This window comes from Lepisosteus oculatus, chromosome 2 (assembly GCF_040954835.1).
Source record: "Lepisosteus oculatus isolate fLepOcu1 chromosome 2, fLepOcu1.hap2, whole genome shotgun sequence".
Classification (NCBI taxonomy): Eukaryota; Metazoa; Chordata; class Actinopteri; order Semionotiformes; family Lepisosteidae; genus Lepisosteus; species Lepisosteus oculatus.
Genome location: NC_090697.1, coordinates 33,508,862 through 33,533,164, shown reverse-complemented (window position 1 = coordinate 33,533,164; position 24,303 = coordinate 33,508,862). Strand labels below are relative to the sequence as shown.

Sequence of the window (24,303 nt, the reverse complement as noted above, 5' to 3'; positions counted from 1 at the left end):
ACTTTGCAATAAATCATACATAGATAAAAATTATGTTTTTAAACCCAAAGTAACTTGCATTTTTGGAAATAAGGTTTCAGATCCAAACCGGGTCATGGACTCCCTAAAGGAACACGCAGCCTGTATTTCTGATCCAGAGCCAATACAACCCATCTCAGTGACATCTCATCCATTTGGACAAAATACCGATCAAATATGGGAGAGGATATATAGCACCTCGAATTTGTTTCAGGTAAAGCAACCTCATTCATCTTTTACAAACCAATTGCACAAAAAGATCTGATTGAGAAAATAGCAATGCTATAGCCAGGATGTTATCCCCCATTCTAATCTTTGATTATTACTAAATGTTTATTCATATTAGTGGCAGTAGGAATTATTATAGATTTTTACTATAGTATCACTAGGGAGCCCAACTCATACTGTATCTCCCTGAAGTTTCCAGTTCTCTACGAAAATAAAGTTTCATCAACATTTCATAACAGGAGTCAAACCCTGAAGAAAACAGTTCATCTACAGATGGTAGGGAATTGGAGAAACCGAATCTGAACAAAAGACCTGGCTCTCACAAGAAGAAAAATGAGAAGTAAGATTTAAGCGATTTGAACCTAATACTTAAAACAAAAGCGATACTCATAGCACCGAAATCACACTGTATCAATGTTTTCTACAATTTTCCTTACAGCAAATGCCATGTCAAGGGTATAGCCCCATTGGGGAATTAGTATTTTTGGCCTATTGAGGGTAGAACAGTGTATTGGTTAATAGAAATTAAGCATCCTATCTACCAATTCTGCGTCTTTTCATATAATTTAATATGGAGCCTTTTCCCATTGCTGCCTGAGTCATGTTGTTGACATCTTCCTTATTGAACATCTGAGTAATAGTAATTCGGCTTACAAGCAATTTGTTACAGACTACAGAAGGTAAAAGAAATGTTTAATCCATCAATTTGTATTTCATTGCCACAACAAAGAATCTGTTACAAGGAATTCATTACCAGTAAATTAGTAAATAATCCATTGCAAATATTCAGATTACAAGTAATCCATTACAGTTAAAAGTAGTCTGGTCACAAGTAAGTGGGTCACAAGCAATCCAGTTGAAGCATGTTATTGCCTTCTTCCTTAGAGAACACCTGAGTGATAGTGACCTAGTTTACATGAAAATCTGGTTTTAAAATAATTCATCTGAATTTTAAGCAATCTGTTAGCATTATAAGTAATTTTTCATCTGCTACAAATTACCCGGAGTACAGATTATGCACAGTATGCGTTACACTAATCAATATAATACAATATTCTGTTAACCCATTACAGATACAAATAATCTGTTACTGTTACACATTACTTGTAATCCACTACAAACTGTTTCAAAGAATCCATTGCAAGGAATCCAATTACATTGACAATTGATTGGATTATACATTGTCAATTAGAAATCAGATTCCAAATAATATGTTTAAGTTACAAGTTACTTGTAATTTGTAAATGTACAGTATTAAGTAATCTGCTACAAGTATTCTTTTGTAGCAATAGTCAGATTACAGGCAATCTTTAAAGTTACAGTACAAGTAACTTTTAATTCATTTTCATTTAATTGATTACAGTTAGAAGTAACTTTCAATAAATTACTGTTATAAGTACTACATACAGTATTACAAAGCAAGCAATCCTTTCCTGTCACGACAAAATTGAAAACTGTTGCAAGGAATCTGAAATCTGTTGCAAGACATCTATGACGAGTAATCTGTTACAGTTACAAGCAACTGGATTACAAGTGATCAGTTACGATTTCAAGTAATTAGATTAGAAGAAATCTGATACATTTTCTTATTTTAACATCTTTATCCAATTTGGGGTTGAAGGGAAGCTGGAGCCTTTTCTGGCAAGAAATGAGTGCAAGGCAGGATACACCCTGGATGGGACGCCAGTCCATCACAGGACACACACAGACACAAACATGCACATACTGTACTAACACCAGAACTAGTTTTCTCAAAAGTCAGGCAACCTGCCAGTATGTTTTTGGACAGTGGGAAGAAACCTGAGCACCTGGAGGAACCAACATGGGGAGAACATACAAACCTTGGGAATTGAACCTGGGACCCCAGTACTAGGGGGAAAGCAATGATAACCACTGTGACACCATAGCTCTGAATTATTTTTTTTGGTCTTGATCTAATACATTTCTCAGTTTTAAGTGATTGTAAATTCCTACTGGACCTAAGTCAGACATCCAGCTATTTAGTAATCAGCTGTTCCCATTTCCCTTAGCCGAGTCACTGACAGGACATTTTGTGTCAGGTGTTATTTTCCATTTTCATGAAACTATTAGGAATTCCAATTTTTAACTGGTGGTTATTTCTACAAGATTATTTAAATCTTGAAAAACCTCTTAAATATTACACCTTATTTTTGTAAAAGCAGTGTGATTTTCTACAACATTGCGAAAATAAAGAACTCTGCAATGATTTATATTTTGCTGATGTCATGTTGCAATTTGCCAGCTATAGCTACATGGAGACCATGCAGCTGCTAGGGCTGGATGATGGCCAGGAGGAAAGTGGTAAAGACCCAGTCATGATAAGGGGAGCATACCTGTCCTTCCTCTACCTGCGCCACCTGAGGATCAGAGAGCTACAGGTGAAACAGTGTTCTTGTGTATCTCTTAAGTCAACAGAACAGTATGTGTCGGAGGTGACTCCCAGTCGCACAAATTATAACATTTGGCAATTTAATTGAGCCTTTTTTATTTTACTGGAAGAATACAGGCTATTTTGTTTTATGTCCATGAAGTTGGCTCCAAATGAGGACATTATGCAATCATTTTGGACAGATTTGTTTTTGGCAATTCCAACACTGCTAGTCTTCACTTTTGGCATGTTTTAATTTATTTATACAACCAATAATTAATATACTTTTCATATTTTTTTGCTTAAACCAACTTTCAGTTATATTTTAAGGGTGCACATGAATTTAGCATCGACTTCATCTTTCAGCCCTCATCATTAGTTTACATTAGCAGTCTACCTACTATATTTGGAGATCTGTTTTTTAAAACAAATTTGGACAAAAAGGTAGTACTTGGATGGTCCAGTGAACAGCAGATTCAGCCTAGGTGTGTTGGGTGAGTTTTATGTCTTGCTGATTGGCCCTGTTTCAGCGCACGTGCCTGGGGGTCCTGAACTACATGCGCTCTGTGGAGAGGACCTTAGCCTTTGACACAGCAGGCCTCAGCCTGGATGGGGAGAAGCTGAGCAGCAGTGCGGAGGAATCAAGCTGGATGAGTGCTGCCAGAGGGGGTATTGGCTCCCCAGATAGACTGGGCAGTCACTACTGCGCCCACAGCAGTCCTGCTGACTACAAGGTGACAAGTCACTATTCTGTTTCTTTCACTAATGCAAGTATGATCAATCAACTAGGTAGAGACCATGTGTTGGCTGTCACATACAGTATGGCTGTATGTTTAATAATGCATAAAAGAAAATGTACGTGAAAGGCATAGGAACTGAAATGTCTGACAGGAAAAACCCACTAAGAGCCTTTCTAAAGCATTGACAATTTACTGTCTCAGTCATACATGCAAGGACAAAAATATCTCTTACCAGTATTCTGTGTGGTTTGCAATTGAAAAAATGTATATCTTGTGAGCCGACAAAGTGGAGTACAACCGCAGGTAGCTCTTGTTCATTTCAAGTACGTGATATGCATACAAGGAAAAATGATCAAGTTCAATAAAAGCTTTGCTGTTTCCTATGAATTATCCTTTTGAACACTGTAAGAACAGTTCCTATAAGGTGCCTTTTTAATAATACAGATACAGTATCAATTCATGCAAACTATTTTTTCTTTGCATTTTTTGAATCGATAGTAGTTGTTCTATTTATTTGGAACCAAAAAAGCAAAAAGTTAAACTGAATCAACACAGTTAAAATACTAGAAATAAAATCTAAATTCCACCTTTTTTTAACAATAGCCATCATTTCAGTCCATAACTTTGTTAAACCAAAACTTTTTTCTCTTTAACCTCTCTCTCATACAAATAAAAGAAAACACACAAACTTCCACAACATGACAATTTTCTCTTTTTTTTGCGAACCAAACAGCTCTATACACATATAATACCGGTGTGGCTCTGTTACTGATTTTTTTTTTCATTTTTTTAAGTTAATCAGCTTGGTTTTACCTAAACTAAAACTACCACATCAGCAAGAAGAGTAGGAAGCCTGCCCACCTTTTCCTTGAAAAGCTTTCCCTTCTCAAGTCATCTGGTATTTTTCTCACCCTCACTCTGCATAAGTAACAGTTTGGATTACAAGAGCAGTGCAGCCAGTGCTCATTGCTCTGCCCGATGAAATCCATCTCCTTCCCAGTGGCTGGTGGCCATTTGAGTGTTATCTCTTGAGGACTCCTATCAATATAGTTTGACTATAACTAGTGTTATAATCTTCAGTGACTCAAAAAAGAGAAGAAAAGAGTCCTTGAATTTCAGTTACCAGGATTTGTTTTTGATAGTTTTCAGAAAATGCCTTTGAAAACACCCATTGTGCTTTACTCTGTCTGCAGGTACACTGTGCACAGTTCATGGAGTTTACAGACGTTGAAAATTACAATGATTTCTACAGCACAGAAGATGACTCCATTCACACACAGGACCACCGGGGGTTGTATGTAATGTACGATGTGGCTCTGAAAGACCTGAATGAACTGGAGAACACACTGCTCCTTGTGGCTTCTCACTACATTGGGAAAGACAGAGGTGAGGCAAAACCTTCAAAATATTTGTATTTACTGCAATCCTTGTCAGCTTGGATAGCTCTCTTCAAACTGGTCTGATTAAATCAGTACTGTTCAATGGCTGATTGTCTGACAGCGTTACCTGGTTGCACTGATAACTTGATCTCCCCATATGGTAAAAACACAGGATGAGGCTGTCAATGAGCTGTTGCAAACGGCAAGGCATTGTTTTCACTTTTAAAGCTTGCATTTGCAGCCAAGTTGTGTTTTAATTTGTAACAATTTTATGTATTCACTTGAAAGCAGCACTTGCAATTGCATCCAAGGTACCATGTTTTTCTTAGTGTTGACTCCAATTCTAAACACAGACGTACAGTAACACATGCTCTTGCCTAATTCTGTGTGAACTTTGTGGTGCTAATCCCACAAGAAGCACAGAAGGGCTCTTAGGTTACGTTTTTTAAAGATACCTGCTTTTGTGTGTCTACAAAGGAACGAGACGTTTCAAAAAATATTTCCATCAGGGAGGCCCCAGTCTGCAGGAACAGACCTACGGTGCTTGGCACGGGTGGATGTGGATCGCTTTGAAGTCTTGCTTGACCTGTGGACGTGTGAAGCGACCTTTCTGAAAAGCAAACAGCAGGTAAATATATATCAGTGGATTTCAGTATGCAGATAATACCAGGTCTGAGGTGATGTTCTAATGTATAATTTGCCCCATTCAAATTTTAGCTGAGGCTGCCCTCAATTTGGGTCTTCTTTGCTGATAGCCTTTAATGAAGGATTTTAATAGGATGGGGAGCTGAAGTCCACTTTTCAGCGTCGACACTCCTGAGCTTATTATTTGTCAGCTGCTTAGTTCCTGGAGACAGATTTTCCCAGTTAAGTAATGAAGAACTTGGACAAAGCACCTAGGTTGCCCTAAAACAGTTTGGATACATCCACAGCAAAGAGCAATGATTCTTTTAGTAAAATTATCCAGTATTTGCCTAGTGTTTATGTAACTGCTTGTAGTATTATAATGTTGTACTCCATCATATTCCATGTTTTGTTTCTCACTTGTAAGTAAATATTCCATTAACATTCTCTTACAAGTGGTGGTGTGATTTGTGCATCTATTCTAGATTATTTATGTGCCCGTTCTCCTTCTGTAGCTTCTTGACTGCTATTTTGAGGCCTACCAGCACGTGATGGAGGCTGGAGAGCGGTTTGCAGTGGCCCAGGTTATAACAGACATCTTGCACCAGCAGCCACGGCTTGATCTGGAGGCTGAATACTTCGTCTCTTCCTACAAGGAGGAGCTTATCTGCCTGCAGAGCCGACAGCAGCTCATTAGGCAGATACTCAGCAAACAGGTAGGCTCTTCTTCATGATGTGTGGTAACTTTCTCTCTAAATCTTACTTGAATCATAAAATTCCTTCTTATGACAAACGTTTTAAGTGCAGATTTTAGCTCTTTTATGTATGGCTTGCTTATGATAAAGACCTGTCCTGCAGAGGAAAAATAGTCTAATTCAACGTTACCCTACAGCCGAGTCTCGACATTTGTGAGTACGTATAACATGTGCAGATTCGCTTATTCGTGGGGCCTTGTTTGGAAAAAGAGCAGAGAGGGATGAAACCCAGCTATAGATTGTTAACTGCAACTTTTAGATTAGCTGCACAACAGATTGGAATCATTAAAAAAAATCTACACTGTAGCTAGTGAGTGAGCCTCTCCCAGCCCCCTCCTCAAGTGCCCACTGCCCAACATCAGAATCTCAATGTGGCCTTGTCTTTATATCGTAACAGGCACTCCAGGTTCTGTGTCAGCAGCGTGGGGAGAGATGACTTTACAGGCTCTCTGACATTGCAGCAGGTGTGCAGAGAGAGAAAGTGCAGGCAGAACGCATAGGAGGGACTCATGTTGTCAACAAAGTTGTCCTTCTTTTTAATTCAGTGTTCTTTGTCTGTTATTACAGATTATCAGCACTTTTCGTGATTAGCTATCACATTGCAGTTATGTAAATTTGACAAATTACTGCTTATTTTCTAGACATTCCAAACAAATTCAAGAATGTTTCAAACTCTTTATCTTGCTGTATATTTGAAATTTCAGATAGATGAACAACGTCAGTATCTGCAGAGAATTTGGAGAGACGGGCAGAAAGGAACTGCAAATGAGTATGGACTGCCACCAAACTACATCCCCAAGCAGCTGGTTTCAATCAATAATAGCTGGTAAGTCAAGAGTCCTACGTGATAAAGTTCAAGTAGAAGTTTCTGCAAAATCAGTATTTAAAAGGCTAACATGGATCAACACGATTCCTTATGTTTTTCTGAATGTACACTGCACTGTACACACATAATGTGCATATGGTTGTAAACCTTATTTCTCTGCTCCCTATTTCCATTTAAATAGATGTTTGTTGATTTTACATTATAATGCATTAATAATACAATGTACAGAGCTGGCATCCATTTAAGTAAAACCTGCTGTGTAACTTCTATGTGTTTTGTGTTGAAGCCCAGCCCTGAAGAATGTTTTTTTGCTGGAGTTCCACCCATCCCTTAGTCTGGCCTCTGAAGTTCACCAGGCCGTGAGCCAGGCCTACACAGAGATGTGCCAGCTATACAGGCCCAGTACTGTTGGTCAGAGTGTGGCCCTGGAACAGAGACTCTTACAGCAGGCCCTGGAGAAATGGCAAGCCCTGGAATCTCCTGGGAGCTGCTACAGTTCACAGATCCAGAAAGATGTGGGTTCTTTTCTATAAACACTAAACATATAATATTGCAGGAAAACCACAAGCAAGTTTTAGAATTGTGGTTTTCACTTTCAAATCATTTTTAGAGGATGTATTTTGTCGATTTTTTCTTATATTGTGGAGTCTCTTTATTGTGAATTGGAAAACAGTAAAAAAAAGAAATCAATTTCATCAATCTATTTCAAAGATGTCAATTATTTCAATGCAGCCTTTTTCGATGTACCAGGAAAATATAATGTTAACTCTTCTGTTTTTACCTGTTTTTGCTGTGAATTTTAATTCTATAATATTCCTTTTAATTTAGCTTGTGGTCATGGTTCGACCAGTCAAAACCTCATTCCTTTTTCTCTTTCCAGTTATTTTCAGATGTGTGTTTTGAAGATCCATTCTTTGTTCGAGACATTGGTTTCTCAGTGATCCAGACGGCTCAGGAGGAGGAGAAGAAACAGGGCAAAGAGAGACAGGCGTTTGTTGTGGAGACATTTTGTAGACTGTTGGAGTTGGTCACAATCCGCCATCGCTTAATGGAGTCCGCCTCAGAGACTGCACAGCTTTCCCAGTTGAGATGCTTTCCATGTTCAGTACCATGTGCTTTGCCAAAGGAAGTTATAAGAGCTTTGGAAAGGGCTTTGTCAGGGAATCTAAATTCTGAGATAAAGTTTAGCCAGCAGAGGTTTCCCTTAATGTTACTGTTATTACAATGGTCTTCAAAACCTTTTAATGATTTCTAAACGTCAGAAATTTGCAATGTAAAAGATGTTTCATAACACCTTTGACACCATTGCCTTTGACTCCCTAGGCTGTACAGGAGCTTCGCTGAAGAGATGGGTTTCGGGGAGTTCCACTTGTACCTGCGGCCGGTGCAGTTTGAGTTTGCAGTGCTGAAGGAGAAGGCCGAGCAGCCACCCCCACTCTTCATCACGGCTCTGTTGCAGGATGACAGCAGTGTGGACAGGTATCTGACATCACGGGAGGAGGGGTGGAGGTGCATTCTTCGCATTGCACTGAAGGGCACAAGGCTGGACTGCACCCTGGATGGGAAGCCCAACGCATGACGCACACACACAGACAAATTACAGACATGACATGACGTAGACAGTACACAATGTCTGAGAGGGGGGTGGAAACCAGAGCACCTGGAGAAAACCTTTTTTCTTACCACTTGATCCAGTAAAGGATTTACTGTACCAGAGCCTGGCCCAGCAAGTATCGGGTGCAATGTAAGATATACTCTGGATGGGACACCAATCCATCGCAGGGCACACACAGACAAAAGACAGACACACACTCACACCAGAGCCGGTTTTCTCAGTAAACCAGTTAAACAAGAAAATATGAGGACCTGGTGAAAACCCACATGAACACAGGGAGAACACACAAACCCAGATTTGAACCCAGAGCCCCACTGCTGTAAGGCAGCAAAGCTACTGTAGCTGCTGTGCCACCATGTCAACCTCAAGGAGTACATGCAAAATCCAGATAGATTCTGTAGTTTTGGATTAGGGTTATTTTGTATTAAAAAAGTTTTAATACATTTATTTTATAATAAAAGCTTTTTCTTAAAACATCAAGAGATGTTTTGATAATAACTTAATACAGTACATACCTTATGGTTTTTGTTTTGCTTATTTGCTTTTTTGGGACAAATTTGAGATTAACGTCAAATAGTGGAAAACAATATTTATATTATTTCTTTATAATGTGGGATATACAAGATAAAATTCAAAATTGAAAAAATCAGTCATAATTGTACCATTCTCAATGGTCAAATGCTTTGGTCTTTACACATTTGTGGTAAAAAAAAAAACAGAATTACTTGTCCTTGGACATTTCCATTTTCTTTTTTCAGATGCCTGTTGTGGAAATGTAAGACCAACAACTGTGTAATGACATTTTATACAGTATATTAAAATATGTGGCTATACAGTATTTTATTGCAATGTAATTACATTGTTGTTGCTATGTACATCTGCAGAGCCAAATTTAGGTGTCTTAGTAGGGTTGAAGGTGCTGATTTCTGGCTGTATAAATATTTTGAAAAGTATAAATCATCCAGACCTCTTTTACAGAAACAAGTTGCTTCTTGCCTGAACTCTTGCAGGTATTCTCCATCCACTCTGCTCCTGGGGATCCAGGAGCTTGATGAGAAACAGATCGGGAAGTTCAGCTTTCGGACTGAAGAAGCTGTTGTACAAGTAATCTGGAAAAATACTTACATGAATTCAATGTTTGCTCTCCCTTCACCATCTTTTGAAATGCCCAGTAAATAAAATAGTATGATTCCCATTCCTAGAGTTTGCATAGCAAATTTCTTTTTGAGTTGGCTTAAATAAACTTGTCCTTTTAAAAGCATCACACAAATAGCCATATGTTTGCACCTGCCTGCTAGTGGTGTAGAGAAATGCTGCCCATCCTCACCGGTTAGCTACAGTATATTCACTGTTGACTTGATTTGACCATTTCAACCTTCAATAACTCCATAGTTAAACACTTTTCCCAACCACATGACATGTTTACAAGGCTATTCTTTCTAATAATAAAAAATATTGAAAGCAACACATCATCTCTAAAGTGCTTTTAAACTCTTGCTGTCTGCACTTTTGTTTCACAGTTATTACAGGGGCACAGCTATTTCTGAATCTCATTCTGTCTTAAATGGAGTTTATATAACAAAAGTTCGGGAGGGATGACAACAATCACTCTCAATCGTTCCCAGCCGTCAGTTATTAGCAATCACTCTCTTCATCCTTCCTCCATCAAACACTATAAATACCAATGCAATATCTCTCTCCCTCGCGTGCAGCTTTTGCATCCCACCTCCATCCCAACTCCACCTCTGCAGTTACCCCTTGGTTACCCTGAGTGGGGGTCCTGGCCTCCTCGTCCTATGGCCAGGAGGTCGGCCCTCAGCCAGGCGGGTTAAGCCAAATATCCGCTCCATAATAATTAATTACGCTTTGATCTTGGGCGTTGTCATTCCTAGTGAAATTTATCCTATTACTTTATTTGCTGAATTTATGTTACCTTTGGTGTTAAAGATATGGGCACTTCTTTGGTTTATTATCAGTTATACTGTGTCACTAACAGGTATGTACATACCCTTTTGCTGTGTAAAAGAACCCAAATATATAATATATCCTAAGATATTTGATAAGGATGAAGGGACATTTTCCTGATGATGACCTCAAGACATACTGCTGTTCTGAATAATTCTTCCCACCAGTGCTTATTATCTCTATTATTCTCCACAGCTGATGAGTATGTCTGGAATACAGAACCTCCAGGTCACACTGGCTTGTCAGGTGACTCAGAAGAATGCGCTGTTGAGTGCTGTCAAGCAGGCATGTTTCTGCTACTGGTCACATTCCCCAGTGTCTCTACAGGAAAAGGTACTGTATAATGCTCTTTTCAGGACTTGCCAAGGGAGCTGTAGTCGAATAGAGGTGATCTTAAAACAAAAAAGTTGAGCAGATGAGTGATAAAGGCACACACTCAGTGCTGTCTTGGGCCATATTAGGCATGTATATAAGCCTTGGCCATGTCACAAGCACACTGTGACTGAGTTTCCCCCAACAGCAGTGTGCAATTGTATGAAAGTTATCAGAGATGGTTTAGGTTGTTGGCTGTTTAGGTTCCTTGGTACAACAGTGGATCCTATAACCTACCAGGTACCTGCAAGTTTAAAGCAGCATCACGCTTCAAGTTCAGGTCCTTTCTGAAGTGGATTAGGGGTTATGGGTTAAGGTTAGGGTTAACGGTTACAGTTGCTAAAACACAATACTAAAAAGTTATTTCTCAGATTTGATAGTTTGGAGCCACATTGTTGAAAAGAAGTACTACAATAATTATTCTGCATTATAATTTTCTGTTACAAAATAAATTAAACAAACCCTGACTTGGATCCTCAGATTAAGTCAACTATTTCTCTCAAACCTTCATACAGGTTGTTCTCTCATCGACTACACTATTGTATCAAAGATCATTTAGCACATCTGACTTAGGTATTTTGCTGAGAAGTCTCTGAGGATGCATGTTTGGAAGTGTTGGCTGCGTAGTTTAGCTGATTGACATGAATTCTGCTGTGTGTTCTTGTGGGTCTCTCGCACCAGCAGCTGCCCACAGGCCAGCCCAGCTCCCGGGCCGAAGGAGGCTGGACAAGCAGGAGCGAGTCCAGAGCCGGTGAAGATCCAGAGAGCCAGCTCCCCGTGCCAGGCCTCTCCCCCACCAGAGCCAGCTACAGGCCAGGGGAGCAGGAAGCTTTTGTATCTGTTCAGTTGGAAAAGTTGGGTCTCCGCGATGAGATGCTCAACACATTTCTAAAAAGAAAACAAGCCATGGGTACAATAATGAAGAATCCTGTAAGTAGTTTTACCAGACATTAAGCTTCTGATGCAGCTTGCATGGCAGAGGATCTTCCCCCATCCTCAGTCCTGGTAGATAATGACTGACCCTGAAGGCTTGAGCTTCCTGCGCTTTTAAATTGTCACGTGGCGAATTGTCTTGCAGCAGTTAATCAGGTGACTAAGGGCAGCTGCTCACTCCCTGTTGCATTCTGGGAAATGGGATCCAGACGAGAGTCACTGCCCTCTCACATTTCTGTTTATTGTAATCATGCGTTGTACTCCAGCAGCTGCTCCTCTCACAGTGCACCTTCATAAGAAGAGCAACACGTTTTTTTCAAACATTTTTTAAAGACTAATTTATTTCATTTCATACGTACAGAGCTTAGAAATTGAACTATTACAGAGTTTATGAATAACATTGAGGTTCATTTCCAAAGCCTGTGATATCAAATTACAGTATGTGTGCAGGCTAATGGTCCATGGTTTTATATCTACAGGAAGAAACAGAGAAGGTCAAGAGAGGCTTAATTTTGGAATTCTGTCAAAAGTAAGTTTTTTGAATATCACAATAACTGAATGTAGTCCACATTTTCAAAATAAATTAGATATTGTTTTACATTACGTTATCAGTGGCTGTGTAGATAGTGAAATCTTAGTTTTACACACTAGAGAGAAGACTATATGAGCCCTAAACCCTGGACTCCTCTGTTGTAAAAGTGTTGGCACGCAAAAACTTCACCATTTCAAGTATTGTGGATAATCCCTTTTTGTCATCGATCATCCTCACTTGACAGAAAAAGCAGAGGAGTGTGACTTTGTAACACAGATCTACAGAGCATCCCTTAGAGACTTGCGCAGCTTGTTTTAATTATCTTGCAGTTTTATTAACGTTATATTAACTAAAATAAACTGTGAAACAAAAAACTTCCTCTACCCCTAGGTTCTGAACTGTTCGATAGAGATTTACAGGAGCAGAATATACAGTTATTCCTATGCAGGCATTGGAGCTGAAGTGTTTGCAGGTCATGCCAGCTGAGATCTGAGGAATGGACACAGCACTGTCTCAGGAAGTGAAGATGCATTGATGGCCCTGACACCTGCCCCTGTCTCTGCTAATGTATTTTAGGTTTAGTCTGCGGATGTCCCAGTACTCTCTGCGTGGTCAGATTGTTGAGTATTACAGCAACCTGGCGGCACTACTGGAAGACATCCCTTCCATTCGGGATTCGTTCTTCATGGTCGGACAACCACACGAGAGGAAAGGGGAGAGGGACTGTGAGCGTGGCCTCATTTCAGACCCCAGGTGCGTTCATCCGTGTGCGAGTCGTCATTGTTTATGTCTGTACCCCATCTTTTCTCCTTGCGCATAGATAAGGCTGGTAATATAACTGCAATTGTTCTGTTTTAGCAGTTAAATACAGAAATGAAATCTGAAATCCCCTCAAGACTGTCTGTGAATGTCTGTGAGTCATCACAAAAAGGTGAAACCTGGAAACCAAGGGAGAAAGGAACTGAGAAAAAAAAATCTTAGGCCTTAAATCTCCCTCTTAGGCCTTGAATTTGCTTCGGAGCTGTAACTCTCCCTTAGCTTTGGACAGACTGCCTTAAACATCTTTATTAAAGTCATTTTTTTACTTACAGTACATCATTTTCATTATATTTTTCCTTAGTTCGGTTTCTCCTAATCTCAATTTTGCCGCTACAGTAATCCATACACTAAATGAATCAGCTTTTTAAATGCAGTTTATATTTAGATTTTCCTTTATATCTTATATTGCGGTGATTTAATATAATAAGTTCTCAGTCTGATTCCTTGTGACGTCTCTTAATTAAACGTAAGTTTAAACCCAAGTGTAACGTAAAGACACACTTGTGTCAGGATGGTGTTTGTCTGATATACCCATGTTTTTAAGTGTCTGTAGTGAGAAGTCGATTTATCTCAGACATACTGTATGTCCTGCTGGTGTTCTGCAGCCCTGGGCCTCACTACCTCTCTTGTTTTCATGATTAGGAGTTTTCAGCCTCGGCCCCGATGTTTATTCTCTGCAGATGGGAAGACTTTTCTCAACCTGTGGTTCATCCCACACTTTTCGGAGGTCTTAATGATGTTCAAATCTCTTGATGAATCGGTGAGTAGCTTCTATGCTTCTTTCCTGCCATTTTCCTTAAAAGTGCTCCTGAAAATACGATAAGGGTAAAAATTAAATTCCATATCAACTTCTTTTAAGATAATTATCTTTTTATACTAAGCCTTCAATGCCCCTGTTATACCCAGGCTTTGTAAAGGTTTTTATTCAATTGTCAGATAACCTGCCACTACAGGCCATTAATTATTGTAAATAGATACACTGGGTGATAATAAATTACTTAAGTAGTTAATAAAATGTTGAGGGGTTTAAAGCTTGCATTCCACATTCTCATATGGTGAGCAATTAGCAGAATGTTTGTGTATATAAAGGACTTTAAGGAACAAGTAAAGGTTTATTCCAAAGGTTTATTCCACGTTTTGGCTGTGGAGCCTTCTTCAGGTGTGTCACACAGACGAAAAGTTGTGTTGCTTTTCTTCTCTTTTCAGCATGGAATAAACTTTACTTGTTCCTTTGCAACTTATGCATGCTGGCGAACCTGCCTACTTGAACTAAAGGACATTTACTGTATATTATTAGAGTGTGTTGGGTCTTGATAGCACTGAGGAGGCTGTTGAAAAGTGTTCTTTGTCATAAAACCTGTATTTTTTTTTTACAATAAAGCTTTGTCCACCAACCAGTATTGTCTTGGTACAACATATTTAAGGATGAGGTTAATCAAAACCTAATGAATAATTTTTGAGACAGCTTAATAGCACTCAATGTTCACCATTTTTTTTTATATCCCTTTGACTTAGTCAAGTTATCTTTGCAACCCAACCCTACAGCCTTCATACCAACACATAATGAGGATCAAGCAAGTTGTTCTACATAATGGTGTGCATTAATAACAGACATCTATTGTTTGGTTTGTTTTTCTGCAGCAAGTCGCACAGCAACTACAGGAGAGTCGTAGGTTAGAGGAGGCACATGGTTTCTTACATCACAAATATGACGTATTTAATTCTTCCCTTTAATGTGAACTTGGAATTTGAAAGTCTCACCAGGGATTTTACTGAGAAGGTATCATAACACACGCTGACAACGATGAAGTCAGTGCAGAAATTATCTGATGTCTTGTTTAACCTATTGTGCCAGGCCTGCCACAGAGCTCTACAGCAGACCTTACAGATCGTGGCAGCATTCCACGACATCGTCCATTATCTGGTCAGCTTTGCTCGCCTGGGAAATGTCTCCGCTTTCTTCAGAAGGCACACACAGTTTACAGCCGACTGGGGAGGGACTGAAGGCATTGGTAAAGAAAACAGAACAATACAATACAGTATAAACATTATGTATAGTGACTTACAGTACTTTCACTTATTATCCAGAAATGCAATCCATTAGTTTTAAAAAAATGTGCACACTATATACTGCTTGTATGCATGTTGTGATGGATATATTGACTAGGCAGAGGTGTTGAAAATGATTCGGGCATTTAGCTGAGTTCCTGATAATACTGCACTCATTCATTTGCCTCCTGCCAGGAAAACCAATTTTTGTAGCTTGTGTGGAAAAATGACTTTTCAGTAGAAAAGATTACACTTTTCATCTCATCAGTCTTGAGGTGTCGTGCATGATATGAAATAAGGAGAGCTGAAAACAGAGTGTCTTGTGGCTGTCTGAAGTCACATAAGCTCCTGCAGTTTTCTGGGAGGCTAACCCCTCACATCTTTTACAAGTCGGATACTTCTACGGAGAGGTTACCCAGGTACTTGATCTCCTACACTAGGACAGAACTTTGTTACCCCTAAGTCTCTAATACGTCATACAATTTATCAGTCAATTAACGTCTAATAAAATGGACAAGAAAATCCCATGCCTGTGAAAACCTCTGATCTTTAGGAATACTGCATGTACTGTATGATTCTGCTTTTTGAAGAATGGTCCTGATATTTAAAATGTGCGTACTGTTCTATGAGCAAAATATAGGATTTAAAAACATCTTGCTCGCATTTTTTGCTTGCTCCAAGGTGCTGAGCTGCGAGAGATCCAAAAACAGATTGACAAACTCCATGATCCAACTAGTCCGCAGGAAGTAGGCCAACTCCTGCTCCTCCGCAGGGAGGTCATGTTCCTGCAGTTTGATGCGGCTGTGCGCCATCTGATCAGGTGATAAAGCAGCTACTTGACAGCAAAAGAGCCTAAAATGGCTCTCATTATAATTAATAAGATGAATTCCATACATTTACACTGCATTTTTCATCTCAAAGTATTCCAAAGCAGCCTTCACATAGAGCCACCCACCTCAACCAGCTGTGAACTGCAGGGCACACCTGAGTGACGTGCAGCAGCTGTTATTCACCAGCAGCCCTGCTGCACAGCAGATGAGGAGCGGATGTGAGAAATTGCTTTACCAACTGGATAAAGGGAGACCTTTGCGAATAACAGACCTCACAAGAGCAGAGTGGACGTTAGCCATGATACCAGGATTAATGGTCCTACTCTTTATACAAGTGCCGTTGGAATTTTATTGACCATGTTTCCAGGATCTCAGTTTAACATTTCATCTGAAGGATGGAAGATCTTCCTGCCCAGTGTCTCCAGTCGCTTTACAGTGGTGCAGGTTTAGTCAGTCCAGTCCAGAGGTGCCACCTTTTGGTTCACCAACACCATTACTGCATATCCACCACTCATCCCAGTACTGACCAGGTCCAGCTTTTTTTTAAATTCTGAGATCTGATGAGATTGGGCTACATGATGGTAACGATTCTATCATGTAGTATTACAGTATCTAGTGAAATGAATTACTACTATGCTTATAGTCGTGGAAACACTTACACTAATGTGGAATCAAACAGATAAAATACATTGTTTTATATATCAGAGCAATAATTTTAACAAAGGGTATAATCAGAAAAGGTTCCTTTGCTAGTTTAAATATGTGGTATCTCAAAAAAATGTGATGCACTATATTTATTTCATTCACAACACACTCCAAAACAAAGAAAACGCAAATTGTGTAACATGTGATCTTGTTTCTAAACAGCAACAGAGTGTTTCGTGCACATTTGTAAATGTGTAGCAATGTCTCACACTGGGAGCTATGTTCATGTCTTTAATCTGTTTGCCTTTAGGGAAGCCTTCCTTTCAGTGGGAAAGAGCGCAGCCTATCAGACAGTGACTGACAACATGAGCCACGCCTTGCCTGTGCTGAGCAACTGTGTGAGCCACAACCTGTACAGCTCCCAGATCACAGTGCCTGAGCCACTGGAGCAGATTAGCCACAAAGTCAGTAAAACATTTCGTGGCCCTACCTGCTGTCTTTCTCACCAAGATCATAGTACTTAGATATACAATTCCAAGTTGTTGATTATGTGTTTTCTGGCGACAGGCGCGAGATATGTATCCATGGAGAAGTTTTCTTGCACAGTCCGGATCATTCCCCTTTGCTATCTGCAGCGTTCTGCCCATTGAGTACAACGTGCAGGTGAGGACTCTTCACTTCCACGGTTGTAAATCAGTCTTCTTGAGCCGTCGGCACTTGTCATTTTGAAGTTCACTTTTCCGACAGCATTATTTGATTTTGGGTTCCTTTCTTAAATAATATGCTTTTATATACAAGCCATACAGGAACCTCTTTCTGCACCTATGATTAAGGAGTTCAGAGATATCTTTCACATCATTGACTTGCTGGCCCGCCACACAGTACTAAAATGATCAACAGTGCAAATAATGTATTTTTTTATGTTTTATTCCCCTACCAAAAAGATCCTTGTACTATAAGAGATTAAGTTTTGTCTTAAATGTAGATTTATAAAGATAAAGGTTACAAAGGAAAGGAGCTATTCGGACCATCTGTCCAATTTGGTAGTTAGTAGTTAATTGATCCATGGATCTTCTCGACAGCCAGGCTGTCAGCTTCAACAGCAATGCTGAATAATTTGTTCGATACTCTTGCAACCCTTTGGGTAAAAAAGTGCCTCCTGCTTAAGTGCACTTTTGTGGAGCTTCCACTTGTATCTTCTAGTTTCTGTTTCACTGTTCATTCTGAAGAAAGCTTCCGGGTCAACTCAATCAGTGCCTTTGAGAATTGTGAATACTTGTATCATGTCTCTTTGTAATCGTCTCTGTTCAAGACCACAAAGGTTCAGTTGTTTCAACCTGTCAGTGTAGTACGTTCCCTAAAGCCCTAGAATGTATCTGGCCACTCTTCTCTGGATTGATTTCAGAGAATGTGATTGTGTCTAAACTGATCATAATTAAGTAGTTTTGTAAAGAGCAAAAGAAAAAAATGAAAAAGCAATCTTTGATCAAAAGATGCAAATGATACCTGCTCTGTTTTTCAATAGTCTTGATTTAGTAATGACACTTAGTTTGGTTAAAATGCATGTATGTCTGAGTGTAGTTCAATAGTAATCTTTGTCTCAATGTGGGCAATCATGTAACCAGGATGACCAGAATAACTTCTTTGGATGTCTATGGTTGTCTGTCTATTAGTAATTTGCCTTTTGCACAGCGTTTGAACTTTGATGTTTGATTAGGGTGATTAAGGCCAAACTCTCCTTGAGTACTCCTGCAGTACAGACTGTCCTGGGTGTGCCTGTCTCTCCAGCTGTGCCTCAGTGGTCTCAGTGACCGCAGTCGGAAGGTGGCCAATGGGGAGATCCTGGGAGTCTCTTTGCTGATGGAGGATGTCCTGCAAAGCAGCCGGGAAGTGACCTTTGTTAGTCTGCAGGGCTGGGAAGGTGACAAAACCTGCCAAGCTGGTGAAGCACAGGTGTGCCTCATATTTCATTTCATTGCTCAACATATTTCCTCTGTAAAGCAATGAGAGACTTACTGTACATACCATACCTCTGACACAAAATGTATAAAAACATTGTAACATACATTAACAGGTATCCATGTACCACATGCTTTTATCCAAAGCACTTTTCAATCACATTCAGTCAAACAGTATGGAGAATTTTAAAAAAAAATGTAAGTAATACTGCATGTATAATATCTAGAAACCAAAAATTTTTAAAACTATTTAAAGGATGATCTTTTATTATCACAAATGAAGCGATATGTTTCAAAAGATGAAGCAGTTCTTACCCTCTCATTGGCTAACATTAAGTTACTGAGGCAGATTTAATGTTAAGATTTTTAACATTAAGTAAGTTTCAAAATGTTTGCTGTTTCTAGAGGAACCCAGCAGTAACACACCACCCTCATCAACACTTCCATTACACAGGTCGGCCCTGTATCCGGTTTAGTAGCTTCCACATAGCCTCTTCGAGGTCATCTCTGAGGCTTGTCATTCCCGGTCAATACTTAGCATAGCAATGTATATCTACTGTACTGTAATATTAATCAGCATCAAGAAATATGTTTTCACAGTAAATTCATACCCAGTCTGTGAGTTGTCAAGAAATAAAAGCTTTAACTTTTTTTTTTACTAACCGAAATCTGAATTTTTACTTACATTTTTGACCATGGAAAAAAATTAAATCTCATTTGGAGTATACTATTCAATCCAGTTATTATGATGTTCAGAAAAGAATATTAACTTCTTTTGATTTTTGTTTCATTTACAGTATTTCACCTGAGTGGCATCTTGGAAATAATAGTATGTTTTATATACTGTATAAGCTCTCTTTCAAAGACTCAAAGCATTGTGCAATTGGAAAAATGTAAAATGATTAGATGTAGGCATTTTTCTAAAAATGTTCACAGTCACAGAGTGTCTAATGGATGTGAACATGCTTAAAGCCACCACTACTGGAAATTATTTCCCTTTTACATTTGTCTCATGGTCTGTTGCAGGATACTTTCTGAGTCCAGCTCAGATCAAAGTCAGATTTACAGTTCCTGTTTTTTTTTGTTAAAAAAAAGTCTTTTATGGAGTTGATGGCTTTTTGCAATCCTAGCAGATTGCGAAAGCTGCTGGAGTAGATGGAGGAGCAGCAGCGGACCCAGTGGAGATGTACTCTGTGCTGAAGTCCTTCCTGCTGCTGTGGAAGCAGCTGGAGGTGCTGAAGGAGGCTTGGGGACGACAGCGGCTGGGAGTCCAACAGGTCAACACTCTTTCACTCTACAAGCAGTTCTCCAGGATGTACAGGTCAGCCTCCTTGTCTTCACAGCGAGCTCCCACTTGCCTTTCGTGTTTCTGGCAGCTTCCAAAGGCCTCGAGGATGAGAACAAGTTAAAATGTGACAGAGCAGGAGCAGTAGGGTGTGTGACTGTGCCTGTTTGTCTGTAGACGGCTCTCCCTGTGTCCTGGGAGCTTCTTTATTGTTTGGGTGTGTTCTGAATTACTTCTAGAAGATGAGGTAAAATATCTGACTATTGTGCAATGGCTTGTCATACACAAAGCTGAGGTGAACACAATGTGACGTATTGAACATTCAAGTTAATATACTTGAACTAAGACAACAAGGTTCAGTTCTATTTTTTGTGAAAGGGACAGATCTAAAAAACAATCACTTATTCCTTGAACCAGAACATGTCAAAATTATATTCCTGTTTGAAATCCTTTGGCTATTGTGGTCTTTTATGCTTTCTGGTAGGCACACGTACAGCAAAAGTAATAGTTATTTAGAAACAGAGGTGTACTTGTGTAATTGAGCAAGAAGAAGTGGGCACATAATTATGGATTCATTGGAATGCAATGCTCTAGTGGAGTTTTGTATTGTAAGCTTGTTAGAGCTTTGTAGGAATCAGGCTCTTGTAGCCTCTTTTGCTGCTTCCCCAGCCCTGGGTTTACTGTGCTAGGCTCTTTGTTACAGAGTGGAAATCCTGTACCCCACCATGAGAGCCCTTGCTCGACAGCTGGGGAAAGAGGAGGAATATGAGAGGCTGGTCTCTGACTCCCAGCCCGTCCTCCCTCCTGTGGGAGCTTCAGAAGTGGACATCAAAAAGCACCAGGTACTGTACACAGACAGCACTCCTGTTTCAATAGCTGTGTAGAGCTGAAACTTGGAAGGGGAATGACAAAAAATATTTTACTGAGGCATTTACCAGAGACGCAATTAACAGTTTGCCCTAAAGTGAGGAAAGACAAATGTCTAAATTAAATGGTAGTAGCTTAGAAGTGTATAGATGCTAGAAACACTAGAGATAAACAAGGGCCTGATAGTATTCTAACACTTGTTCCTGAAGACTCATGATGTGTGATTCATGGACAGTTAACAGCACTCTTCCCACACAAAGTCAAGTGGCCAATACCCATTCTAATAGGGTGCCCATCCATAAAAACGGTGGCAAAACTGAACCAGGCAATTATACTGTACGTAATTATATGAAAAAAGACTCCAGAAATTCCTGATTTTCCTAATTAATAAAAATCACTAATCAGTCATAATATAGCAAAAATTATATATATTCTGGAATTGTTAGAATAGAAGATAATAATACTTCATTTAGAACTTGAACTTGAACTTTATTGCCATATGTAACCGGTACATGTACTGGTACAATGGAATTCTTACTTACAGAAAGTCTCTCGATTGTTAAAACAAGTGTAAAAACACAAAGTGCAGACAGTGCATCAAGACAATATACAAACATGAATATTGTGTGGATTTACAATTTATAAATTATAAGAGTATTGCTGCTGTAATATTAGGTGAACGAATAGAAACCAGATGTTTCCTAGACCGGAAAGAACGTCCTACAGTGACTGGCTGAAAGAACTGAGCTTGAACAGATCTTGAACAGAAGAAAACTACATGGGGACTATTTTCATTGGTCACTTGTCAATGACAGGGTCAGCCCATGAGCCTCCTGGGAATCAATAGTGAAACACAAACTGCTTGTGTGCTTCCAGGTTCAAAAGCTGCTGGAAAGCCTTGAGATTGAAATGGTATGCGACGTGCAGAAGAAGATCACGAGGGAACTGACCATGGTGATTTCTGAACGAGCGAGGCAGGACACAGGCCTGCCCACCGGTATGCTTGGCACTGAGACAGTGGGCCTTGATGCCATGTAAACTGCATCTCAGAGCCTGCCAGTACTTGATATTCTTTTATGTTATTGCAGTACTTGATTAAAAGTAATTGCAGATGTTTTTATTTTAATCTTAAAGTTTAAAAACTTTTACTGTAAAAGTTAAAAGTTTAACTGTAAATTTGTCAAATAGTCCTACATAGTCCTACTGTAAGAAACACTGTACAACTAAGAAACTAGATGCACGTGCTGGTGAAACATTGTAAATAATTCACTTAAATATCATCCTAGATCATACTTACATTCTTACAAATCCTCATTGCAAATTGATGTCCCATATTTTCTCTTTTTTAATGCAAGGTGGAAATATTATGGTTTCACTGGTGGTATGAGCATTTCTACCCTTGCTCTGCAAACTGTGGTTTACCAATAAGATTGTGTTGTTTATCATTAGAACTGTGGAAGTACCCAGCGATGAAGCAAGGTTTTTCACCTGAGCGACCACATATAGTTGAAAATTTTGTGCAGCAGCTGATGGCGCAGAGTGAGGAAACTGATGACGAGAGGGTGAGGTTGATTTGTCTTCATCTACCATTTTTGGTAGATACAGTGCGTATTTATTGTTAATATTCATTTACATTGGTTTCTACATTCATTATATTATTCCATTACTTTTTATATCAGTTGTTTTGAATTAGCTTTCACTGCTGGAGTCATTTAATCCTTTGAGTCATTTAATACTTTGAAGTCATTATTTGGCCTGTTTGCCAAGTTATGAAACCTTTTTAATGTTCTGAAGAAATGTATCTGTACCTGTTAGCCAAAGCATTTAAAAATCTTAAACATCATGTCCCCTGCCGATTGTTTTCAGCTGACTTTCTCCAGAGCCCATTTGCAGTCATGCCTTACATCCCTGGCGTGTTCGGTGATGGAGAGAGAGCGCAGGAACTTCGACTCCTACTCCATGTTCTACGAGAACATCCTGCAGCAGGAGACCCACGTGCTGTACCAGAGGGAGCAGGTAGGTACAAGGTTCCTCCCCAGTGGAGCACAGCTCTCTCTCTCTTCCCCTTGAAGCTGCCACAGACGTCTGGACATCATGACAGCGAGTGTGTATTCCAACATTCTTTCGACTTTCCAGCATTCTCCCTTAACTGAAAGCATGTAAAACTGTTAATTGAAAAAGAATGCCCTTTAAGAAGTTCAGGCACCTGCACGTCTTAGATTGAGCTAAATATACCTGCTAGAAAGATAAGTCTCAAACTACAATTGTTTGTGACACACTGACACTTGTGCCTGAGATGATGCCCCTTTTGGTTTTAGGATCTGAAGGCACTGGAGGACTCCCAGACCTGGGGTGAAGGGCCTGATGCCCAGGTTTGTTTTACCCAAATAAAGAAAAAACACACAAATAATGCTATTGCACTTTGCATACCATCCAAAAAAGTATATCACTTACAGTACATATCTGCTTCCTAAAAACTATTAAGAGTTATGAACATTTGTCAGACTGCCAGCATGTCACCTTTTTATACAAAGATTTCTAAAGTTTATAGGAAGCTCCAGATAAAGCAGTTTTCAATTGATCTTCATCTGCCCAACTCAGGCTAGAAAAAGCGGTAAAAACGCCAGAATTTTAGGAGGATCTTTAGGAGGTGTGTGGATTGGCAGCGCAGGAGGACTCCAGCCCTCAATTAGAGGGACAAAAAGAAAATGAGAGACAAAGGAAGAAGACAGAACATCCTGATGTGAAACAGTTGCCAGACAGTTACAGAACTACACCATCTCATAATAATAATAATAATTGCTTACACTTACAGTATATAGCGCTTTTCTGGACACTCCACTCAAAGCGCTTTACAGGTAATGGGGACTCCCCTCCACCACCACCAATGTGCAGCATCCACCTGGATGATGTGACAGCAGGCATAGTGCGCCAGAACGCTCACCACACACCAGCTATCAGTGGGGAGGAGAGCAAAGTAATGAAGCCAATTCACAGATGGGGATTATTAGGAGGCCATGATTGGTAAGGGCCAATGGGAAATTTGGCAGGACGCCAGGGTTACACCCCTACTCTTTTCGAGAAACACTCTGGGATTTTTAATGACCACAGAGAGTCAGGACCTCGGTTTTACATCTCATCCGAAGGACGAGGCCTGTTTACAGTATAGTGTCCCCGTCACTATACTGGGGCATTAGGACCCACACAGCCCCCTGCTGGCCCCACTAACACCTCTTCCAGCAGCAACCTTGGTTTTTCCCAGGAGGTCTCCCATCCAGTTACTGACCAGGCTCACACCTGCTTAGCTTCAGTGGGTTGCCAGTTGTGAGTACGTTGTCTCTATCCAGCACACCTCTGGCTTGTTCATAGACCTGCATCACTTTAGTTAAGTGAGACCTAGAGTGCCTTGCAAAAGTATTCAGCCTTCAAATTTGTCATATTTTTTAAATAAAAAAGAAAAGTGAACACTTTATC

At 39.7% G+C, this 24,303-nt stretch overlaps 1 protein-coding gene across 4 annotated transcripts in view; it reads left to right on the top strand.

Annotated features, from left to right (window-relative positions):
- Window positions 1–24,303, top strand: part of si:ch73-242m19.1 (coiled-coil domain containing 162) — a 238,046-nt gene that overhangs the window by 204,475 nt on the left and 9,268 nt on the right. For 2 of the 4 annotated variants that reach the window (XM_069178615.1, XM_015356118.2), the window contains 28 exons: window positions 74–232; window positions 486–586; window positions 2,510–2,645; window positions 3,166–3,369; window positions 4,569–4,761; window positions 5,264–5,382; window positions 5,894–6,094; window positions 6,838–6,959; window positions 7,246–7,474; window positions 7,840–8,042; window positions 8,283–8,438; window positions 9,585–9,678; window positions 10,735–10,872; window positions 11,593–11,841; window positions 12,324–12,373; window positions 12,953–13,129; window positions 13,838–13,955; window positions 15,051–15,207; window positions 15,926–16,064; window positions 17,030–17,183; window positions 17,287–17,382; window positions 18,508–18,672; window positions 19,808–19,998; window positions 20,666–20,804; window positions 21,706–21,826; window positions 22,279–22,391; window positions 22,696–22,845; window positions 23,148–23,201. In XM_069178615.1, the coding sequence (XP_069034716.1) occupies window positions 74–232; window positions 486–586; window positions 2,510–2,645; window positions 3,166–3,369; window positions 4,569–4,761; window positions 5,264–5,382; window positions 5,894–6,094; window positions 6,838–6,959; window positions 7,246–7,474; window positions 7,840–8,042; window positions 8,283–8,438; window positions 9,585–9,678; window positions 10,735–10,872; window positions 11,593–11,841; window positions 12,324–12,373; window positions 12,953–13,129; window positions 13,838–13,955; window positions 15,051–15,207; window positions 15,926–16,064; window positions 17,030–17,183; window positions 17,287–17,382; window positions 18,508–18,672; window positions 19,808–19,998; window positions 20,666–20,804; window positions 21,706–21,826; window positions 22,279–22,391; window positions 22,696–22,845; window positions 23,148–23,201 (4,128 nt within the window). The remainder of the gene's footprint in view (window positions 1–73; window positions 233–485; window positions 587–2,509; window positions 2,646–3,165; window positions 3,370–4,568; window positions 4,762–5,263; window positions 5,383–5,893; window positions 6,095–6,837; window positions 6,960–7,245; window positions 7,475–7,839; window positions 8,043–8,282; window positions 8,439–9,584; window positions 9,679–10,734; window positions 10,873–11,592; window positions 11,842–12,323; window positions 12,374–12,952; window positions 13,130–13,837; window positions 13,956–15,050; window positions 15,208–15,925; window positions 16,065–17,029; window positions 17,184–17,286; window positions 17,383–18,507; window positions 18,673–19,807; window positions 19,999–20,665; window positions 20,805–21,705; window positions 21,827–22,278; window positions 22,392–22,695; window positions 22,846–23,147; window positions 23,202–24,303) is intronic. The other 2 variants (XM_015356134.2, XM_015356128.2) reach the window with 2 other exon arrangements.